This window comes from Epinephelus fuscoguttatus, linkage group LG23 (assembly GCF_011397635.1).
Source record: "Epinephelus fuscoguttatus linkage group LG23, E.fuscoguttatus.final_Chr_v1".
NCBI lineage: Eukaryota > Metazoa > Chordata > Actinopteri > Perciformes > Serranidae > Epinephelus > Epinephelus fuscoguttatus.
In genome coordinates, this window is record NC_064774.1 from 4967936 (window position 1) to 4988517 (window position 20582).

General features: G+C 40.9%; 1 protein-coding gene across 6 annotated transcripts in view; it reads right to left on the reverse strand.

The window, feature by feature from the left end:
• Nucleotides 1-20582, reverse strand: part of LOC125883750 (zinc finger protein 709-like) — a 40223-nt gene that overhangs the window by 16717 nt on the left and 2924 nt on the right. The window contains exons 1-2 of one of the 6 annotated variants that reach the window (XM_049568278.1): nt 9368-11075; nt 4154-7533 (exon numbers count right to left, since the gene is read on the reverse strand). In XM_049568278.1, coding sequence (XP_049424235.1) covers nt 6085-7533; nt 9368-9385 — 1467 coding nt within the window. In that variant the 5' untranslated portion in view covers nt 9386-11075 and the 3' untranslated portion in view covers nt 4154-6084. Of the gene's footprint in view, nt 1-525; nt 641-4153; nt 7534-9367; nt 11115-20582 lie in introns of those variants that run through there. The other 5 variants (XM_049568277.1, XM_049568276.1, XM_049568284.1 and 2 more) reach the window with 5 other exon arrangements.

A 20582-nucleotide genomic window follows, 5' to 3' on the forward strand; every position in this document is an offset into this window, starting at 1 on the left:
TTGAAATGTTTCTAGTCTGCTGTTAGAATTTAAAAAGGCACTTAGCTGTATAAAAACTAGTTTCTCTAAAATCTGACTTAAAAAGGGAAGGTTTGAAATTGGTCTATAACTGCTGGGTGATAAGATGTCCAGATTCCCTTTCTTTAAAAGAGGTTTAACTAAAGCAGTTTTAAAATCAGTGGGGAAGACACCTAGCTGTAGGGAATAGTTTACAATGGTCAGTATGTCTTCAGATACTCTGTTAAAAATTGTTTTAAAAAGGAATTTGGAATGGGATCAAGGGAACATGTGGAGGATTTCAGGCTTTTGGCCAACTATATAAGTGTCTATATGTGACAGACTGCCAGATTGTACCTTCTCCGCAGCGCTGCTATTAAACCGTCAATTATATTATCGGTACCATAGGCGCATCGCGGAAACACTTCCTGCATTACGCGCCACACGCTCCGAAGCATCGGCACAGCACGCGACATCACCAGAGTTTCCCTCTCGTATAAAGTCAAAGAAAAGTTGAAGTAGACCTACCTCCTCCTCCTCCTCCTCCTCCTCCTCCTCAGTTTGGTGTCGATCAGAGGAAACTAAATGTTCTTCTCACAGCAGATGAAGTGATGACAGATTGTTTAAAAGGCGCTCAGCTCCGACACACACACACACACACACACACACACACACACACACACACACACACACACACACACACACACACACACACACACACACAGCCGACAGTCTGGAGGAGAAAGGCTGATTCCTCTGAAGTGAAGAAATGACCCGCCTTGCTCTGCCTCTGATTGGCTTAGTCTCACAGTCTCACCCTGACACTGACCAACCAATGAAGGCAACGAGTACCAGCCAATCAGAGGCAGAGAAGGGCGGGTCATTCGTTCGCCAGCAGAGGAAAAGTTTATTTTATTTTTTATTTTTTTTATTCAAGTATCATCACCTTACAAACATTTAAGGCACAGTTAGTGATATTACAGTTGAAGATGTTGAATCAGCTTCTATAAAGAAAAATCAGCACAATAAAACAAAACAAAAACAAATAAACAACAATGTGCGGGTCTCATTCTAGAAGAGTAAATAAGTCCATTAAAGAAAACAGTTTGGGGCCTTCTTGTTTGTCACGTAGTACAGGGGTTTCTTATATAGCTCGAGTTCATTCTTCCATCCGTTGATGTGCAGTTTCACCTTGACGTATTTGCATCTATGAATAAAAAGTTTTCCAAGTGAGATTAGATTGTTCACCAAGAAGTTCTTCTCCTCTAACTGTACTCCAGCTTTAATAGACATCCAGTTCAAAGGGTGCACTGTTATGTGTTTTGAAAAGAAGACCAAAATTCCCTGACATGATCACATTCAAAGACAATATGCTCCACTGTTTCAGTGTCACTCTCACAAAATCCACATGACTTGTTGTCCCAGTTAAATCTTACATGTAGGAAGTTGTTAGACGGATAGATATCATTTAATATTTTAAATGTCACCTCTTCAGCTTTGTTCAGCTGTTCAGCTGTTGTTCAGCTTTGATCTCATTTCCGAAACATTTGAATGCACTACTAGTTGTTGAGTCATTGTCTTAAAGGGAACTGGAATGGATATAATCACTTTATTGTACTCTTTTGTTGAGCATTGAAAATTATATTTAAACATGATTTAAAAAGTTACCATGTTCATCCATTAGATGTGATACAGCACACATTCTGTTATCCAACCAAGTTCCCAAAAACAATGACTTTCGATTGGACAGAACATATCTGTTGTTCCACAAGGGTGAGCTGTGAGGAGTGAAACTGTGCTTATATATCAGGTTCCAGTAAAGGAGAACTTGCTGGTGGTAATCTGATCATTTCACAGGCAGTTTACATCATAGTCACAGCGCAACAGAAAATCAATGCCTCCAACTTTTTGAAAAATTGCACTGGGAGTGCTAAACCAGAGGAAGTTTTTGTGCAGAATAAATGAATTGAGCCATTTTAATTTTAGAACACCATTCATAACCGATAAATCTATAGCATTTAATCCACCCTCTTCAATATTCTTGACCACATCAGCTCTTCTAATATACTGACATTTGTTTTTCCAAATAAATGTAAAATTTATACTGTTGATAAGTTTAGTCATTTTATCTGAAATTTCAAGTGAGAAAGCAGGCTAAATAGGTCTTGACAGACTTTCCATTTTTGATAACAGGACTCTTCCAAATACAGTAATGTCCCTCTGTAGCCAAGAGTTCAGAATCATTTTACATTTATCCACATTTTTACAAACATTTTCTCTCTCCCTTATTTCTTTATTCATGGTGATAACAACACCCAAATATTTGACTTGTGTTTTTACTGCAAGCAGAGGAAAAGTACCGTTTATACTGGAAACCACCTTCAATAAAGTCCCTTCATTCCTCTCTCTGACGTCACCACACAACATGACACGAACAGACATAAAGACAAAATAAAGAAGAACAAATAACTAAATGCTGAATACTTCAGAGGAGCAAAAATTTGTAGACTGAATAAAGCTGGATTCAGTGTCAGTCAAAGGTTTTTACAGAGGGAATTTTAGATATTTCTTTTCTTCCTCCATAAATCAGAATTTACTGTCAACGATCATGAAAAATCAATTTTCATCACGTCTTTAGAGATAACATGTTCTCTGAATCAGGCTGTGAATGATATATGAATGAAGCCCTCTGTGGAAACCTTCAGAATATAGACAGGACTCAAACTGGACAATCTGGTGAATATAAGAGCTTGAAGCTCCGATGTCTGGAGCTGGGCCAGGTGATTCCGGACCTTTGACTGAACTCGTCTTTCTGTTAAAAATTGTGATGGAAAAATTCTGGTATTTAACCATATTTAACCTATAATGTGTTCTGCATGTGTTGTATACCTCTACTGTGACAGCAGTGTGAGATCCAGCAGGGGCCAAATGGAAGCAGGTTAAAGGTTACGAGCCAGAGAGGCTCCAACCACAAGTGTCCTTGTGAGCCTCAAGAGATGTTGTGTATTAGGGATGCTTACTGCAGAACCACCTGAGTGCCATATATTTTGACTACTGACACGCATGTGTTTTGGGAACTATAAAGATAGCATGGCTGAAGAACATCTAGGCACTCACTCACTGACTGACTGTTCATGCAGTTGTACGTGTGTGACTCCATTCATGAATGCTTATTAAAACTCAAGAAAGACAGCTGACGTGTGAAGACTTTTTCTTTAAACTGTTTGTCAAATAGACCGAAGTTGTTATGCCACCACATGTAACATGTAACATGTAACATGTTCATGAACAGGTGTCACACTTAAAGTTTTAAAGGAAAAGAAAATTACGAATCTAAACAATCCAATAAGTGATTTCACAAAAAAAGAACTAACAAAATAAACAACAGATTATTGAATACAACAACAGAACGGGATGGAAAGTGATGCAGAGGAATGAATAATACAATAAATGGTTTTAAATGTTGACAAAGGATAAGTGTATGGTATCTTACTATATAATGTTGAAACTGACTTGGTCAATCCATGTGAAATTTGGCACAGTGGTAGAGGGTCATGGGAGTATGTCAATGAAGCAATATTACATCAATTGGCCAAAGGGGGGCGCTATAGCAAACGATTGAAATTGCAAACTTTGAAAAGGCATATCTCATATAGTAACTGTCTGCTGAGGCTGTTTCACCTTAATAACCCTACACCCAGCCTGCTCAGTGTCGGGGCTTTCCTCAGAGCTAACGGTGCAGGAGAGAGGCTGCTCCATAACGTCAATAACAACACAGTGGAGTGCGCTGCCTCCCCCTTATTGTGTTACTCTCATACAGGCAGGAGACTGTGAGCTGCTTTCAGATTAATCAATTCATCAATTAATGCAGTGAACTTTTTAAAATAAGAAAGCTTTGTGTGGCTCATACTGTTTCTGGTGAAATATTACAGTACGCAAACACTGGACACCACCCTGGCATAAATATCCCACAGTGGGTTAGTGTGAGCAACCACAGATGGTTACAACCCAGCTGGAACTTATTGGTTTAAAAGCTCAGGGATGGACGCATTTTGGCTTTGATGAAGTTGAATGGAAAAAGCACGAGAGCCACGCTTTTTTTAAAAAACAGATGACAGATGACGGCCCCTCCCTTTACTCTGGAGGTGTGTGGGCTTGCTGGTTGCTGGTTGGTCTGCTTTATCTTTCAGGAGGGACCAACATCAGCTGATGCGCTGCACCTGGACCCGGTGAAGCAGCTATATTCTGATACCAGCTGGCTCTCTCTCTCTCACTCTATCCACGCCGTACATGAGGGCACTGCGGCACGGCCGTGCCTTGTCTGTTGCTTTTGTTTTGGCACGCTCACACACACACACATGCATCCACACATGCCGACACTACTGATTACTGGCACAGATTTTCACGTATTTCTTAAGTTTATGTTAATAAACGCATTGATTAGTTTGAACCTCGTCTTCCCTCCCGTTTTTTTTGTTGCAGCCTAAGAGCCGGGTAGTAACATAGGTGTAGAGGCGAAAATCGGTGCCTGGGCCAGATGGCTCCCGACCTCGTCCTCTGCTTGTCTTCAAATCGTTCTCTGTGTCAATTAGGATCTTAGGTTTGGTTGGCTTGTATTCAGAGAGACACTGGAGACCAATAGAATCTGGTGCAATCGAGTTTAATGTGTTCACAAGCTTCAACACATGCAACTGATGAGTCAGGCTCCGGAGCAAGACTGACGTTTCACTTTCTGAGCTTTCCCTTTTATGCTGGTGGAGATTCGGGAGAATCTCCATCCTTTTCCTTTAGTCCTTCCTACCTGCTTTCGAACCTATTGGTGGCAGGCCCTTTTCCTTTTGTTTTGACATGCCTGGACATGTCTTAATGGTGTAATCTTTTTCCTTTGGCCTGGAAATTCCCAAACTCTCCCACCATTAGGTTTGAACTCCGGTTCACTCTATTTATTAAAAACATATGGAATTTGGGGACTATTTCTATAATGTCCCTCATGCTCTCGTGCAATACACAACCTTAGAGTGTGTGTGTGTCTATTATTACACTTTCAGGCAATACATGGTGTGAAGTGTGTGGGCTTTTCCAAGTCGTACATGGCATGGTACGTGTGTGTGTGTGTGTGCTCTCATGTGCTTTCAATACGATTACATAAACCTGCATTTGCTTTTCAGTATGATTACATAAACTTACATAAGAGTGATTTTAACATACATGGGTACACAAAACATTACATGACCTTTCAATCTTAAATCTCAATTTATGCATGATAAACATTTACCTGATTAACGACTTGATTAATGATTAAACCTTACACTACATAGGTCACAAAAATGGTCTATGTTTTCAAAACCAGAAAGTATTCAAAAATAAATCATGTACAGAAATAAAATTTTTTGACACATCGATAATTGTATAGTAATCGAATTGTTGCCCTATGAATCCTGTTATTTATGCAACAAGGGTAAACAGGTAATAACAGCTATTTAACAATAAAATATGTTGAGCTGCTGGAAAAGATGCTTAAGAACGTAAGAAAACAGCTTCCTCGTAAAAAAAAGAAAGAAAATATTTTAAGTAAAGACTTTAAAAACAACATAATGTTAACACTATTGCTGAGTAATGTTTTCAAAATCACAACAAACAAGTACAATATTTGAGTTTTCAGAGCTATGGAATATTAAATCATCCAGATTTTCTCCCATCATCTCAGCCTCTCTTCCCCTCAGGTAAACATAAACCACAGGTTATACACTTTTGTTTAAAACTAAAAAATCTAAAAAAAAAAAAATAATAATAATTAAAAAAAAAAAAAAAAAAAAATCCATGTTGTTTCATCTCTGTGTTCTTACGGTGGTGAAAAACAAGATATCATTGCTGTTTTTTTAATAGTGAATTTGTTCAACTAATGTATCAGCTCAAAACACACCACATCACCACAGAAGCATCAGGTGACCGCCATATTGCGTCGATGCGCCTGCAGAACTCCATTTCTATTTTTTTTTTTTTTTTCATCATTTCCTCCCACGACTCACTATGCGCACACAGCAGCGTGCTCTGATGAATCATGAGGCTCCAGGTCTGGTTTCTCATTCAGACACACTTGTGTGTCTTCAGCCCACCTGACCAGGTGAAGCTTTTCTTACATTTGACACAACAGTAGGGTTTGTGTCCAGTGTGGACACGCTCATGTTCTCTAAGCTTGTTTGCTGTATAGAAACGTTTGTCACAGTGCTCACACTGATGTGGTTTGACTCCAGCGTGCATGAGCTTGTGTTTGAACCGTGAAGATGAACTTCTAAAACTTTTCCCACATTGCTTACAGCTGTATGGTTTCGCTCCAGTGTGGACATGCTCATGTCTTGAGCACTGTTGTGATGTTGGGAATGTTTTCTCACAGTGTTTGCACTTAAAGGGTTTCTCTCCAGAGTGGACACGCTCATGAGACAGTAGGGAACTAGCGGACCTGAAGACCTTCCCACACTGCAGACAAGGGTAGCTTTTTTCTTTAGTGTGGATGTTTCTGTGATTGTTGTAAGCACACAGCTGAGTGAATCTCTTCCCACACTCATCACAGCTGTATGGTTTCAGTCCGGTGTGGATCCGTTCATGGACCCTGCGGTCTGTTACAGAAATGAAACTTTTCTCACAGTGTCTGCAGTGGTATGGTTTCTCACCAGTGTGAATACGTAGGTGTATTTTAAGAGTTTCTGATCGAGTGAAAGTTTTGCCACATTCATCACAGTGGTGCGGTTTCTCTCCAGAGTGTGTGACACTGTGTGCTTTGAGGTGACATAACCGAGCGAAGGCTTTCCCACATTTGTCACAGCTGAAGGGTTTCTCTCCACTGTGAGTGCGTTGGTGAGTTCTATAGTTACTTGGACTTGAAAAACGTTTCCCACACTGCTCACAGCTGTATGGTTTCTCTCCAGTGTGAACTCTCTGATGAATCTTTAGCTCCCCTGCTGTGATGAAGCCTTTGTCACACTGCTGACAGTGGTGGGGTCTCTCTTCACTGTGATATCTTCGATGATGAAGCTGTAGTTTTGCATTTAGAGCAAATTTGTGGCCACACTCCTGACACTGAAATGGTTTCTCTCCAGTGTGAACTTTCTGATGAACATGAAGAGTTCCGACTGTTTTGTATGTTTTCTCACACTGGTCACAGCTGTGTGGTCTCTCTTCAGAGTGTGTGAAGGCCTGGTGTTGTTTTAAATGATGGAGAGCTGTAAAAGCCTTCCCACACTGGTCACAGCTGTACGGTCTCTCTCCAGAGTGAACTCTCTCATGACTCTTCAAACTGTATATCGTGTAAAACTTTTTCGCACACTGGTCACAGCTGTACGGTTTCTCTTCAGAGTGGATACGCTGGTGTTGTTTTAGGAGTGCTGCAGTGGTGAAAGCTTTCTCACACTGCTCACAGCTGTATGGTCTCTCTCCACTGTGAACTCTCTGGTGACTCTTTAATCGCTGTGACGTAGGGAACGTTTTCAAACACTGGTCACAGCTGTAAGATCTGGTTTTATTTCCGACTCTCTGTTTCTAAAGCAAAAGACAGAGAGACAGAGTGTTAGTGAGGAGGACTGAAGATAAAATGTTGCCTTCATATCTAGTTTCAAACTGTTTCAATCTGCTCCATATTTCACATGTCTGAGAAGACTCCAGACACACATCAACATGCACAGTCACTGCGCCACCTACTGGCAACAGAACATAATCCTTGTTGGACAATCATCCTTTGATTCACATGCAAAATTTACGTGGTGTGGTATACAATTGATTTACAGCAACATGATGTATATGTTAAAACGGATGGATGGATGGATGGATGGACATGTTGCTGTTGTCCCTGGTTTTATATGAGAAGAGGAAAAGTTATCTAGCTAGCTGCTAGGCTAATTTATACAATGTAAAATGCCATAGGCTTGTGCTAATAACATTAGCATGTTGTATTTGTGGGGGAAATGTGTCCAGATAAAGACAAGTGTTTGTGAATGCTGTGAGTTATAGTGAAGCTGATTTGTGTTTGAAATTGTCTCTATTAAGCCATGTTTAACGTGTGTTTAATGTGTGTTTTGAATCAACTAAACTTAACAGCACTTATCAAAAACCTCCACCGCCATCTAGTGTTTTGGAGGTGTAACTGCAGAGTGACACAGACACACCACCGCAGAAGTAAAAATGCTCTCCAAGGCGAAGGCGACATGCAAAAGGTCTACACACAACCATAAATCCCCTGTAAGGCTCTTAATCAACTCTGTACAGCAAACATCCTCGTGTTCTGTGCATTAAATAAAGAAAATAGTGTAACATATTGTAGTTATTGTTCTCAATGTTACCATTATAATCTGAGTAATGTTTGTCCTGACTGTTACACAAAGCACTGAGATGTTTGTTAAACACAGCTGAGCTCTATCTACTGCGTCAGAGTATAAGATATGGCCGTTCATTGTGAGAGTTTATTGTGTTGCTTATTCTGCTAGGACTTGACAGGATTATTGATTGATTATAATTTTAATGTTGACACTGGCAGTGGAAAATGAAAAGGTCATAGGTCATAGGCATCTTCCTTACAAGGTGAAAGATTCAATGCGGCCAACGAGTAAGATGAAGACATAAACAGTGTGTCACTGTGCAACCTAAAGAAAGCAGTTGTTTGTACCCAACAGTCAAAATAATGAAGAGAGGCGTCAGTGGCAGCCTTCACTTTTGTTACCTTTGGGATCAGATCAGAAGCTCAAAACAAGAGTCAGTAGCAACAGCAAAAAAAAAGCTGTTTGGCATTGGCAGAGAAGATTTGGCAAATTTTTCATGGGTGCAACCCACATACTCAGTTCTGCTGCTCATCCCACAAATACATGTTCCTTACAAATGTGGCACCATTTAAAAGAGAAATAAACAGGCTTTCCAACAGTATAACATTTACTGCCAAGATGCTTCGTTACAATAAAGAAATAATCTACCAAACACAAACTTCATTACTTTTAGTGCTTATGTTAAATACAAAATATATTGAAAATATTACTATGTGTTTGTGTGTCTACTTTTCCTGTAGCTGCTTTGCTGTCAGGCTCTAATCACCTTCTCCTCACACAGCAGCCTCTGTATAAACTGTGTCTCAACATCCACAACTTCATTTACTAAAGGACACGCCATGTTTCTACTGTTGCTACACAACCTGTGAGCCAGCAGGTTTGCTTCACAGAGTAAGGTGCCATAGTAACTGACTCAGGGTTTCGCTGAACTGGCTTTGTGAAACGGAAAACTCAGAGTTTCATCTCAGGCTCAACATACTCAGAGTTTTCACTAATCCTGCCTTCTGAAATAGGGCCCTGGATAAACGCAGCCTGAAATAACAAAACAAAAGTGATCGAACCTTTTTTGGAGAACTCATTCTTCTTCTTCTTCTTCTTCTTCTTCTTCTTCTTCAGTGGTTACAGATTCCAGACGGACGTCCTGAAGTCAGAGGTGTCTCGTCACACTGATGAGCTGTGAAGTCCACAAACAGAGACACACGATGAGACAGGAAATGTCCACACTGTGACAATGATACACTGTCAGCTGTTTAAAGTTACAGCTCCACAAGCAGGTTGTCAGAGTGGATGCTGAGATCCATATAAACCTGCAGCACACACAGAGCACAGTGAATATTTCCCTCCGTGATGTTCTTCCTGTCTGAATGTGTGGTGGCGAGGAGGCCTCCAGGTGTAGGTCGTTCTGGTCTTAGAAGTCTCCTCAGAGTGAGACCATTCAAGGTTACTGTCCTTTCCTAACATATATGCACTTAATGAGCGTGTGAAAGTCTCATATAAAGATTTCTGAAACACCAGAGATGCCTTTCAATCTTTGAACCATCAATTCCCATCAATTGTGATGGTCAGATGAAGCTTCATGAAGCATTGAAGCTTTCCAGCAGATCGGTTCAGAAAAGGCTTCATGTGCTCACGAAACCTCCTGCTGGCCAAAGTGTGTAAAACAGGCAGCTGTAAACTTAACCATGTAATCTGTGATACATGGTATTTTGTGTCAGTAACGGCTGTTGGGAATGACTATTAATAATAATAATAATAAAATATAATAAACATATTTGACCATATAACTTCTTTTCATCAATACAGTGTATTATGACTATACTGTATCAAATACATGTATAACTAGAACTGCAAGCAGTTATGAACGGGGGCCAAGCCTCCCCGCGCAACTCCGCACCCGTGCCCCACAGAGCCCACGGAAGTCGGCCTCAAAGCACGACGGACTCAGGGCAAGCGCAGGGACATGGGCCGACGTCCGAGCCGCGGTATTTGCTGTAATGGGAAATGCGCTGGAAGCGTGAAAGGCTGAATGTGTGGCAATTTGGATTTATTGTAATAAATCACACCCACACTGACCAGTCATGACCACCTTCAACATATGGCCTCAGGAATGGCCCTACATCATAATGACCGAATTTTGTAGAAATGGATGTAGCTGTTTAAGAGATATAAACTTCCCATATTTGTAGCGCCTCCTAGTGGCCAGCATTCGCCAAATTTGGCTCATACCTTCACAGTGTCATGCCAACTAAGGATCTGAGGTTTGGTGTTGATAGCATTAAGTTTGACTGAGATATGCAACAGTTTGCATTTTTTTATTACACGGCTCTATTAAATACTGTATTCTGATTGGTCAGTAGCGGCATTCAGCGGTCTGATATTACTGTGTAATGACCGCTGCTAGTAGCAACGGTCATTACACACAGTTGCTATGTAGCCCAGCATTGCTAGGGATGCTGCCCTGCAACACTGCAGCTGTCAAACAACTTCCAAGGGAAAAAACAAACAGAAGTGGCTGATTTTAACGGATGCCGCTGAAGAAAAAGAATACCTACGGACTTTCTCTGCCAAAAACAAAAGAAGACAGATTTGAATACACACTCGGCAGTCATGCTTAATGACATTTTACGCGAGTTTTATGCCTTGGTTCAGTCCACTAAGCCTGGGTGAGTACAAAACTTTCACCAAAAGTTGTCGAATCCGGTCGGTTTTAATGCACTTCGCAGAGGCAGACAACATTATTTATTTAACTGATAATTAGCTGTGTAATAAGCGGGATAATGTATAATGAGCCGGTGAATACTGGGAAAATAACTCCCTTCAGGGAAATGAAACCTATTCTATTCCCCTGTCGGGAGTTATTTTCCCAGTATTCACCGGCTCATTATACATTATCCCTTACATAGCTAGCTACACAAATTTGTTCATTAATAATTTGCGGAATTTTTGACGGAACAAAATTCTTTTGATAACTTTAGATCAGGTCCAGGTGAAGAGTGTATGTGTCAAGTTTCAAGCAGATCGGACAAAATCCCAAGGAGGAGTTCAAAAAAGTAGGTTTTCCAGTTTTTGCCATTTTGCGGGGGGAAAAAAATAGGTGGAAATGGGCGTGGCCAATTGCAAAGTGATTCAGCTCGTTTCAGGGAATCTGGGGATATAATGTTTTTGAATGTACGACATACAGTGTGGGACTTACAGGCCAAAACGTGTTGGCCTTGGTTATAGCGCTCCCTGCAGGCGGACATATGTAGTTTTTTGTGTCTGAGGTGCGTGCAGGGGTCTGGACCAACCCTCCAAATTGCACTTTTATCAACGGAAGAATAAAAATAGAGAAAAACTATAAAAAATTTTTACAAAAACAATAGGGTTCCCAGCACCGCTGGTCCTAGGAAACGCGTCTGCTTGCATACACGTTCCCCGAGGCCCCTCGGGTCGGGCTTGGCCCCTAATAAACTGTTATTGTTGTGTGAATGCATCCTGTGTGTATAAACCAGTCATTTGGCCAAACGCTGTATTGTGCTGTAGTGTCACACAATATAGTAATAGCAGGAGGGGTAATATTCGTGTTCTCTATCACTTCTGTCAAAACCTCACACCCAGACATGCAGAGCTGCATGCAGTGTTCTGCGATTTCATTTTTGTTGCCGTCTCTTAAAGTTGGTGGGGTTAATTTATTAGATAGAAAATGTGACGACAAATCAGTTAGTTTGGTCTTTAAACAAAAAAAATTGGGGAGACTTTAATTCATGCTCTGAACGGGACAATATAGGGATCTCTTTAAGGAAACAATCTTTTTCTTTTTATCTTTGACTTGCTATTGCTCCTAAAGTAAAAGATTATAACAGCAATATACCCTGCTAACGATTTTCTACACACAAGATTTCGGTTTGACGTGGATCCTTGTATCTTTTGTTCAACTGAAGTTGAATCTGTAGACCATTTATTTTTTAGTTGTCCCTTTGTCAATTTATTTTGGTCTGAAATTCACAACTGGTTTTCCCTGAAAATCGACAACATACCTTCATTTGCTATTTTTTTCTGATATTATTAATCTTGTGATTATTCGGGGTAAATACCATATACACTCTTGTAAATGGATGAACGCAGTTCCTCCTTCACTGCGTTCATCCATTCCTTTACCAACTACTTTACGTCACTGAAAAAGGTTGAACAAATTAACAAAAAGCTAAAAAAAATGATCATAGCTATCTCTCAGTCCTGATGTGCCTGTTGTGCCTTTGTTCATTGTTCCTTTTTATTTTGTTTTGTTTTATCCAGTAAACTTATATTATTGTTGTTTTTCCCTGTGCCTAAACATATTGTTTAATATCTTTGAAGAATTCTATATATGTCTTCTCCATCTGTGATGTTTGCACTTGTATCCTAGTTGTTTTACCCCCTGTCTTGTTTGTATATTCTTTGTTCAGAATAAAGTTTTGAAAACAAAAAAACAAAAAAAAAAACGTTGCGCCAAGCAGCCGGGCAGCGAGGCTTCGGACGTCATCAACGACATCACTTGTCTGAAACGATACAAGCTCTGCACAGATGGATCTAAGGATCCTGATACAGGGAGAGCTGGGTTCGCTTTTAGTGTTCCAACCATGCAAGTCTCTGTTAAGAGACTCTGTCTACACGGTTGAGATGGTGGCAGTAGTATCAGCATTACAGTGGGTACAAGAGTCATGATTCAGAAATGTTGTCCTTTGCTCCGATTCATGTTCGGCGCTAATGTCCTCGCAGTCATCTATATCAGACAGTAGGCAGGATATTATATAAAATTTTTGAAAGTTTGTACAGGATTAAGAATATGAACATTTCAGTGACATTAACATGGGTTCCGGCTCACAGAGGAGTTGCGGGAAATTAATTGGCAGATGCGTTAGCTAAAGAAGCATTAAAAATGCTCGTGGAAACTGCATTGAGCATATCAGAAGCAAAAAGTATAATTAAGAATAAAGTCATGAAAGAGTGGCAGCAGGAATGGGACACAGCTATGACAGGTAGACACCTCTACGCAGTCCAGTCAGTAGTGGGCACAGTGAGATCAACCAGTGGAACCACTAAAGAGGAGAGGGTTTTAACCAGACTGAGGGGAGGACATGCTGGGCTAAATAAGACACTGCACCTGATAGGGAAACACTCCTCAGGGCTATGTGAACAATGTCAAGAAGAAGAATCAGTGGCACATGTTATTTTGCGGTGCCTTAAATAGTCACATGAACGTGACACATTAAAGAGAAGTCAGGACTGCACAGGAAGAGCTGACACTTAAGACTGTGTTAACAGCTGGTGTAGGAAGCTATTCAAGTTTTTAAGTGATACTGAGCTAATTGGAAGGATTTAGTTGGTATTTATTCACTTATTATTATCTTTTTATTTTTATTTATTTATTTTATTTTATTGTTTTCTGATTTGGGGTAGATAGATAACTCTGGTCCACACTCCAACACAGTAGGTGGCGGTAATGCACCTTACCGTTGGTTGCCACCCGCAATAAAAGAAGAAGAAGAAGAAGAAGAAGAAGAAGAAGAAGAAGAAGAAGAAGAAGAAGAAGAAGAAGACCGGCCTGTTGTTCGAAACCTAGGTTGCGGTCAGAAAGTCTTTTTTGCTTAGGAAGGTTCCTAGCTGAGTGAAATGACCCGGAAGTATTTTAGTGGCCGCCATGATAAGAGCTGCTCGAATTCTCTAAACACTAAGGAAAGGAGGTTCAATGCTTCCTTTCAGATCTCCTTTAGCATAGGATACATCGGAGCTTCCTAAGCGATAGGAAAGGAGATAATTTAATCCCACAATGCTTTGCAGGAGCAATATTTAAAGCGACCAACCGTTCACGGAGACAAACGAATAAACCCGAAGAAGTAGGAGAAGAGGAAGAACAAAAGAAGCAACAAAAGGTAAAGAAAAAGAACAAGTGGCTCTCAACATGACTGTGAAGTCACAGAGATCACCATGTAAGTCACCGTTACATGAAGCTTTGCCCGTCTCATGCCATAACTTGATAATATGCGTAATGTTATATGTTCCAAACTCTCAACAACATGTTAAACCCATGCAAACTATAAACGTCACGCTACTGTTGTAACATTACCCAATTCAAGTTCATATTGTGGTGTCAGATATGCTCAGTGTGCATTAATCATGTCACTATTTGAGCGTTGTTGAATCGCCAGCTTTTAGCAATATCATTAATTAATTTGTCTTCAGTCACAGATGCTGACGTCTCTGCACTCATACGGGCACGTGTGCGGCTGGAGCAGCTCTTCAGCGGGAGGCAGTCCTTTTTAGAATATTACGCAAATGAATTTCACCCAAACACTTTAGAATAAAGCCTCCCACATCTCTACCCTGCCCCCATTACGCATTTCTTGCATACGAACATCAGCAAACACAGAAAACTTGTCCATTTAGGCAGAAGATATACTGTTAATTGCACAGGTGCACCTTCATCACTATGTATGCTCTTGTTATTTGTTCTTTTCTTTTTTTTCCTGTGTTGTTATTGTCACTGATATAATGGAAAATCCAATAAACACAATTAAGAAAATAAAATAAAAAATAACTTCAAGGCACAACCATGTCAACATTTCAAGGTGTTTACTGAGTGTTTACGTGGTCGTTTTTAAACTATTGTAAGCAAATGACAGATGATGATTGATTGGCATATTAACACAGAAGTTTGTGTTTCAAGAAAAAGGGATATGAAACCTTTTTATTTAGATGATGTTTTTAATTCAACATGTTTGCAACTTAAGGATGATACGTACAGTAGTAGATTTGTAAGCCTAACATATTTGCCTCTCTTGCATACACTTGAACATTTGTCATAAATAATCACAATGATTCAGGAGGGTGAGTGTGAGCAACCATTTTCAGCGTTTCAGTTTTGTGACTGCCTATCTATCTTTTTTAATTCAATTCAGACGTTGGTAATTAAGTCATATTTTTCACTGTGCTGTCCACGTTTATATAGCCTGCATGAAGCAACATGGTAAGCAGGCACGGGGCGGAGTATCTGAGATGCGCTTTTTGTAGTCCATGTAAACTAAACTGTAGTTTCACCACGGTCGACCTACGTCACTGACGTCCGCCGTCACATGATGACGTAGCCCAGCGTAAGTGCGGTCAGATTCTCTCAGCTACGCGGTTCTCTTTTCTGCTGGGAATAGAATGATTTTATGTGTTTTACTATAAGTTGTGTTTCACTATATAAGTTTTAGATGTGTGAACAATGAGAATACTGAGATGATTTCAGCTGATCTGAATGTGTTTGCTTTGCAGAAGCGGAGAAGTACAGGAGAGGAAGAGACATGAAGTCTGAGGAGCACATATCACAATGCTTAGATAATTAGTTTCATATATGGTAAAAAGAATAGAAAGTGATGTAGAAAATGTAAAACAGGAACCACGCCCCACCGCCAGCGGGAAGGAGTCAGATTAACACGAGGCAGGGGCGTGGTGTGGTGAAGGAGGAAGTGGAACCGCCAATGAGAAGAGGACAATGCCTCGCGTGCACAATGACACTCTGTTACGCTCAAATATACTGGGTCAGGGGAAGGACAGGAGGTCAGACTTCGTGAACTGTGTAGAAGCGAAAATCGGTGCCTGGAAGTGGGCCAGATGGCTCCCGACCTCGCCTTCTACTTCTCTTACAGATCGTCCTCTGAGTTGTTTTAGTATCTTAGGTTCAGTTGGCTGACACTTAGAGAAACACTGGAGTCAAATGGAATCTGGTGCAATCGAGTTTAATGTGTTCACAAGCTTCGACACATACAACTCATGAGTCAGGCTCCGGAGCAAGACTGAAGTTTCACTCTCTTCGCTCTACCGTTTATGCTGGTGAAGATTCGAGAGAATCTCCACCCTTTCCCTTTAGTCCTTCCTACCTGCGTTCAAACCTATTGGTGGCAGGTCTTTTTCTTTTTAGCCCTTTTTCATCTGGTCCAAATCTATTGGTGGCCGGCCCCTTGGGCCCTTGTCCAAACATGACCTAATGGTGTAATCCCTGGGCCTGGAAGTCCCCAAATTCTCCCACCGTTAGGTTTGAACCTGGTTTCACTTTATTTTTTAAAAACATATGAAACCTGGGGACTTTCTCTATACAATCCCCTGTGCTTTCATGCAATGTGAACTCTTAGAGTGTGTGTGTGTTATTATTAGACAGTACATGGTGTGGTATATGTGTGCTCTTCAATGTGAATACATAGACCTGTATAACAGTGTTTTATCACATAGATGCATAACAAACAGTTTTATAGGAACTTATACATAAAACATGGTTATATAACCTTCACTCTTAATCAATTTATGCAGTATGACACCTTTACTTGATTAAAGATTAAATCTAACACTACAACTGACACACCTTTGTTGTTCGTCAGGGACGTGAAGTTGAGACCCAGAGCTCTGTAATTTTATTCCTTTACTGCTTAATAAACTACATTAACTGAGACCGAATATCTTCTCCTATTGCTTCATTAAAGAACACGCAGGACTGAGCTCACACATAGCACACTGGAGAGTAGGATGAGCCTCGAGTCCATCATTTCTGAAGTCCTTATGAATTCTCCTGCTCATCTTTCCTTGACCTTGTGACGTTTCCCATCGAGGTCAAGGAACAGTGATTAGGAATAGACGACAGGAGGGACTTTCAGGATGCCAGGATGGACTTAGGAGACTTTGTCCAGCCTCGCTTTTCCACTTATCCTGGGGCCTGTTGTTCGAAAGTAGAATGAACCAGTCCAGGATAAGTGGAAAAGCGAGGTTGGACAAATTCCCCTCAGTCCATCCTGGCTTCATTGGTTGTTTGAACACCAAGCCAGGCTGAGGAGGCGTGGCTTTGTCAAGCCAGGTGTAACTTATTCAGGTGAGTGGGGCTATTGGGCTATGACAAAAATAATGTTTTAAATGTTAAATGTTTTTTTTTTATTATTGTAGGTTTAATGTATTTTGTTCAAAATGAGGCAAATACGTACATAAGAACATGAAATGACCGTAGAACACACTGATTTCCGATCGCAGTGACAGCTGACTGGACAGATAAGGCACCAGGCTGGTCTCCATGGCAACATATGTGCCTCTGCTTTCGAACAACCGAATCAATGCTAAATTAAGCCAGGATAACCAACATATCCCGGCTTAATCCCTTATCTAGGTTTCGAACAACAGGCCCCTGGATTGGGTAATTCTACTTTCGGGCCCTCTCCAGCTGAGGGCCCCACAGAGCCTGGACTCTTTTAAAGCAGCCCCGAAAACTTCAGCCTCTGACTGTTGATTTGAGCCAATTATAGTGGGTTTTTCATATGTTTTTATACTGTGCTCTAACCTGTAGCACTCTGAGATCCAAGGATGAAAAGTGCATTACTATTATTATTATTATTATTATTATTATTATTATTATCGATAACATAGGCGCATCGCAGAAACACTTCCTGGATTACTCGGCACAGCACGCGACATCACCAGAGTTTCCCTCTCGTATAAAGTCAAAGGAAAGTTGAAGTAGACCTACCTCCTCCTCCTCCTCCTCAGTTTGGTGTCGATCAGAGGAAACTAAATGTTCTTCTCACAGCAGATGAAGTGATGACAGATTGTTTAAAAGGCGCTCAGCTCCGACACACTGCTCGCACACAGCCGACAGTCTGGAGGAGAAAGGCTGATTCCTCTGAAGGCGAAGGCATGACCCGCCTTGCTCTGCCTCTGATTGGCTTAGCCTTACAGTCTCACCAACCAACCAATAAAGGCAACGAGTACCAGCCAATCAGAGGCAGAGAAGGGCGGGTCATTCAGTCATTCACCAGCAGAGGAGAAGTACCGTTTATACTGGAAACCACCTTCAATAAAGTCCCTTCATTCCTCTCTCTGACGTCACCACACAACATGACACGAGCAGAAATAAAGACAAAATAAAGACGAACAAATAACTAAATGTTGAATACTTCAGGGTTGACACACTGAGTGAAGAACTGATATATCTCCCCATGAAACTTGCATTTAAAAGATATTTCTATATTACAAGTTAAATGAGTAAAAATGCACTAATTTTCATACATTTGTCTAGTGCTGTCTCTGTCTGATCTATCGCAGCCTCTCTCTGCATTTCTCTCCGAAAACTAATACCATGGATTTGATTAGCTGGTCTCTCAACGCAATTGACCAGATTTTCTCAACAAGGAGACTGGGCAAAGGAGAGCCCACCTGCCCTGAAGGAACGTTTGCAGCCGGATACACGATGGACTCCTGGGAGAAGTGGACGATCGTGTGCCTGTTGATCCTTTCTGTTGTACATAATTGGAATTATGATAACAGGCATTCTGCTGTTTGGAGTTAGCAGCTTCCAAGGCTGCGCTCACAAAAGGTGTACCATTATCTGAGCTGATTTTAGTTGGAATTCCCCACCTGGGAATCAGAGTCATCAAAGCCTTCGCCACTGCTGCTGCATCCTGTTTAGCCGTGGGAAAAGCTCCACACAATCACCAAAACAAACTTTTTCCCTTTGCTCGGTGTTAGTTCAACGAAATCCATCTGCAAGTGATCAAAAGGTCAAGGTAAACTTTATTATCCCACAAGTGGGAAATTCATGTGGTCACCATTACACATTCCATTGTTATACAGCCTACTGTGTAGCATTAAAAACAATAGATACAAAACATTAGAAAAGAAAAACAGGGACAAGACAGACAAAACAGTAAGAACATTGAGGAAACATGACAAGCATGTATGAATAAATAAAATACTGGGATGCCCACATATATGCTCATAGTTTAAAGTGCTTAGGAATTTTTAAATCTATTGTTGTGCAGTCTAATTGCTGTAGGCACAAAAGACTTGCTGTACCTTGTGGTCCTAATTTTCCTCTGCAGGATTCTGCCACTTGACCTGTTACTTCTTAAAAACTTCAGATGAAGAGGGTGGGTTCAGTCATTTAGAATTTGTTCTGTCTTTTTTAGACTGAGGTCGTTGTACAGTTGAGCTACAGACACCTGATCAACTCCAATGATCCTGCTGGCTGTTTCGACCATTCGTTGCAGTTTCTTCTGATCCTGAATATACATGTTTCCAAAGGCACAAATAAGGCCAAAGGATAAGACACTCTGTAAGACAGCTTTGTAAAACATCTGAAGAATACAGCTATCCATTCTAAAATGATTGAGTTTCCTTATGAAAACCATCCTCTTCTGCAACTTTTTGGCCTTATTTTGTGCACATTCATTGAATGTCAGTTTGTTGTCAATTTCAACACCCAAACATGTGTATGTTGAGACCCGCTCTACCACTACACCATTGATATCTGAGGGTGGAACTATAATTCCCTTTTTATTAAAATCTATGACCATCTCTTTTGTTTTCTTCACATTGACCACGAGGAAATTATCTGTACACCATTTAATGAAACCCCAGTCTGGGCAAACGGTCGTGTACAGTCAGGCAGTCCAAGAGTAGGAGGTGTTTGCAAAGAAAGATTCAAATCAACAAAAGATTTCTCTGCGTCAGGAGTCCAAATGACACAATCAGATGGTTTCAGGCCTTTCCCATGAGCAATTGCTGCTAATGGTGCCTCAATCTCAGCATAATTAGGAAGAGATCACGTGACCCAGGAATGTGAACTCTTTTGCAACAAATTGTAGTTTTGACAGGCTGGCTTTATGACCCTGTTCAGCCAAATGAGTCAGCAAGGCGAGGGTGTCTTTAACACAATCTTCTCTGGTCGCACTCGCAATCAACAGGCCATCAACACACTGCAACAAAACACTTCCTTTAGGCACTACAAGAGTTTCCAAACTGTCTCTCAAAGCAGAATTTCAAATCAAAATGCAAACCAGAATTGACTGTTTGGGTGTACTGGAACACTGAAAAAAGCATTTGACAGATCAACAACTGAAAACCATTTGCTATCAGCTGGAACTTGGGACAGAATTGTATGTGGATTTTGGGACCGTAGGCTCCCTGGCCTGCACAGCAGCATTTACAGCTTGCAGGTTTTGCACAAATCTCCACTCTGCAGATTCGCCATCAGGTCGTATTTTACGCACAGGACATAAGGGCGTTCTCACAGGAGAGTCTGCACATGGAACAATCACGCCCGCTTTCAACAGATCATCAAACACAGGTTTAATGCCTTCAACTGCTTCACGTCTGAGAGGATATTGATTATGACAGGGTCTATTGTCTGATTTAGGTGTAGACTTCTCACGAAAATCACAGCGCCTTACGACTGATTCTGTGGCCCCAGAATCCACCAAGAAAGAGATCTCAACACAGTTAACTGTCAGTGTGTATTGA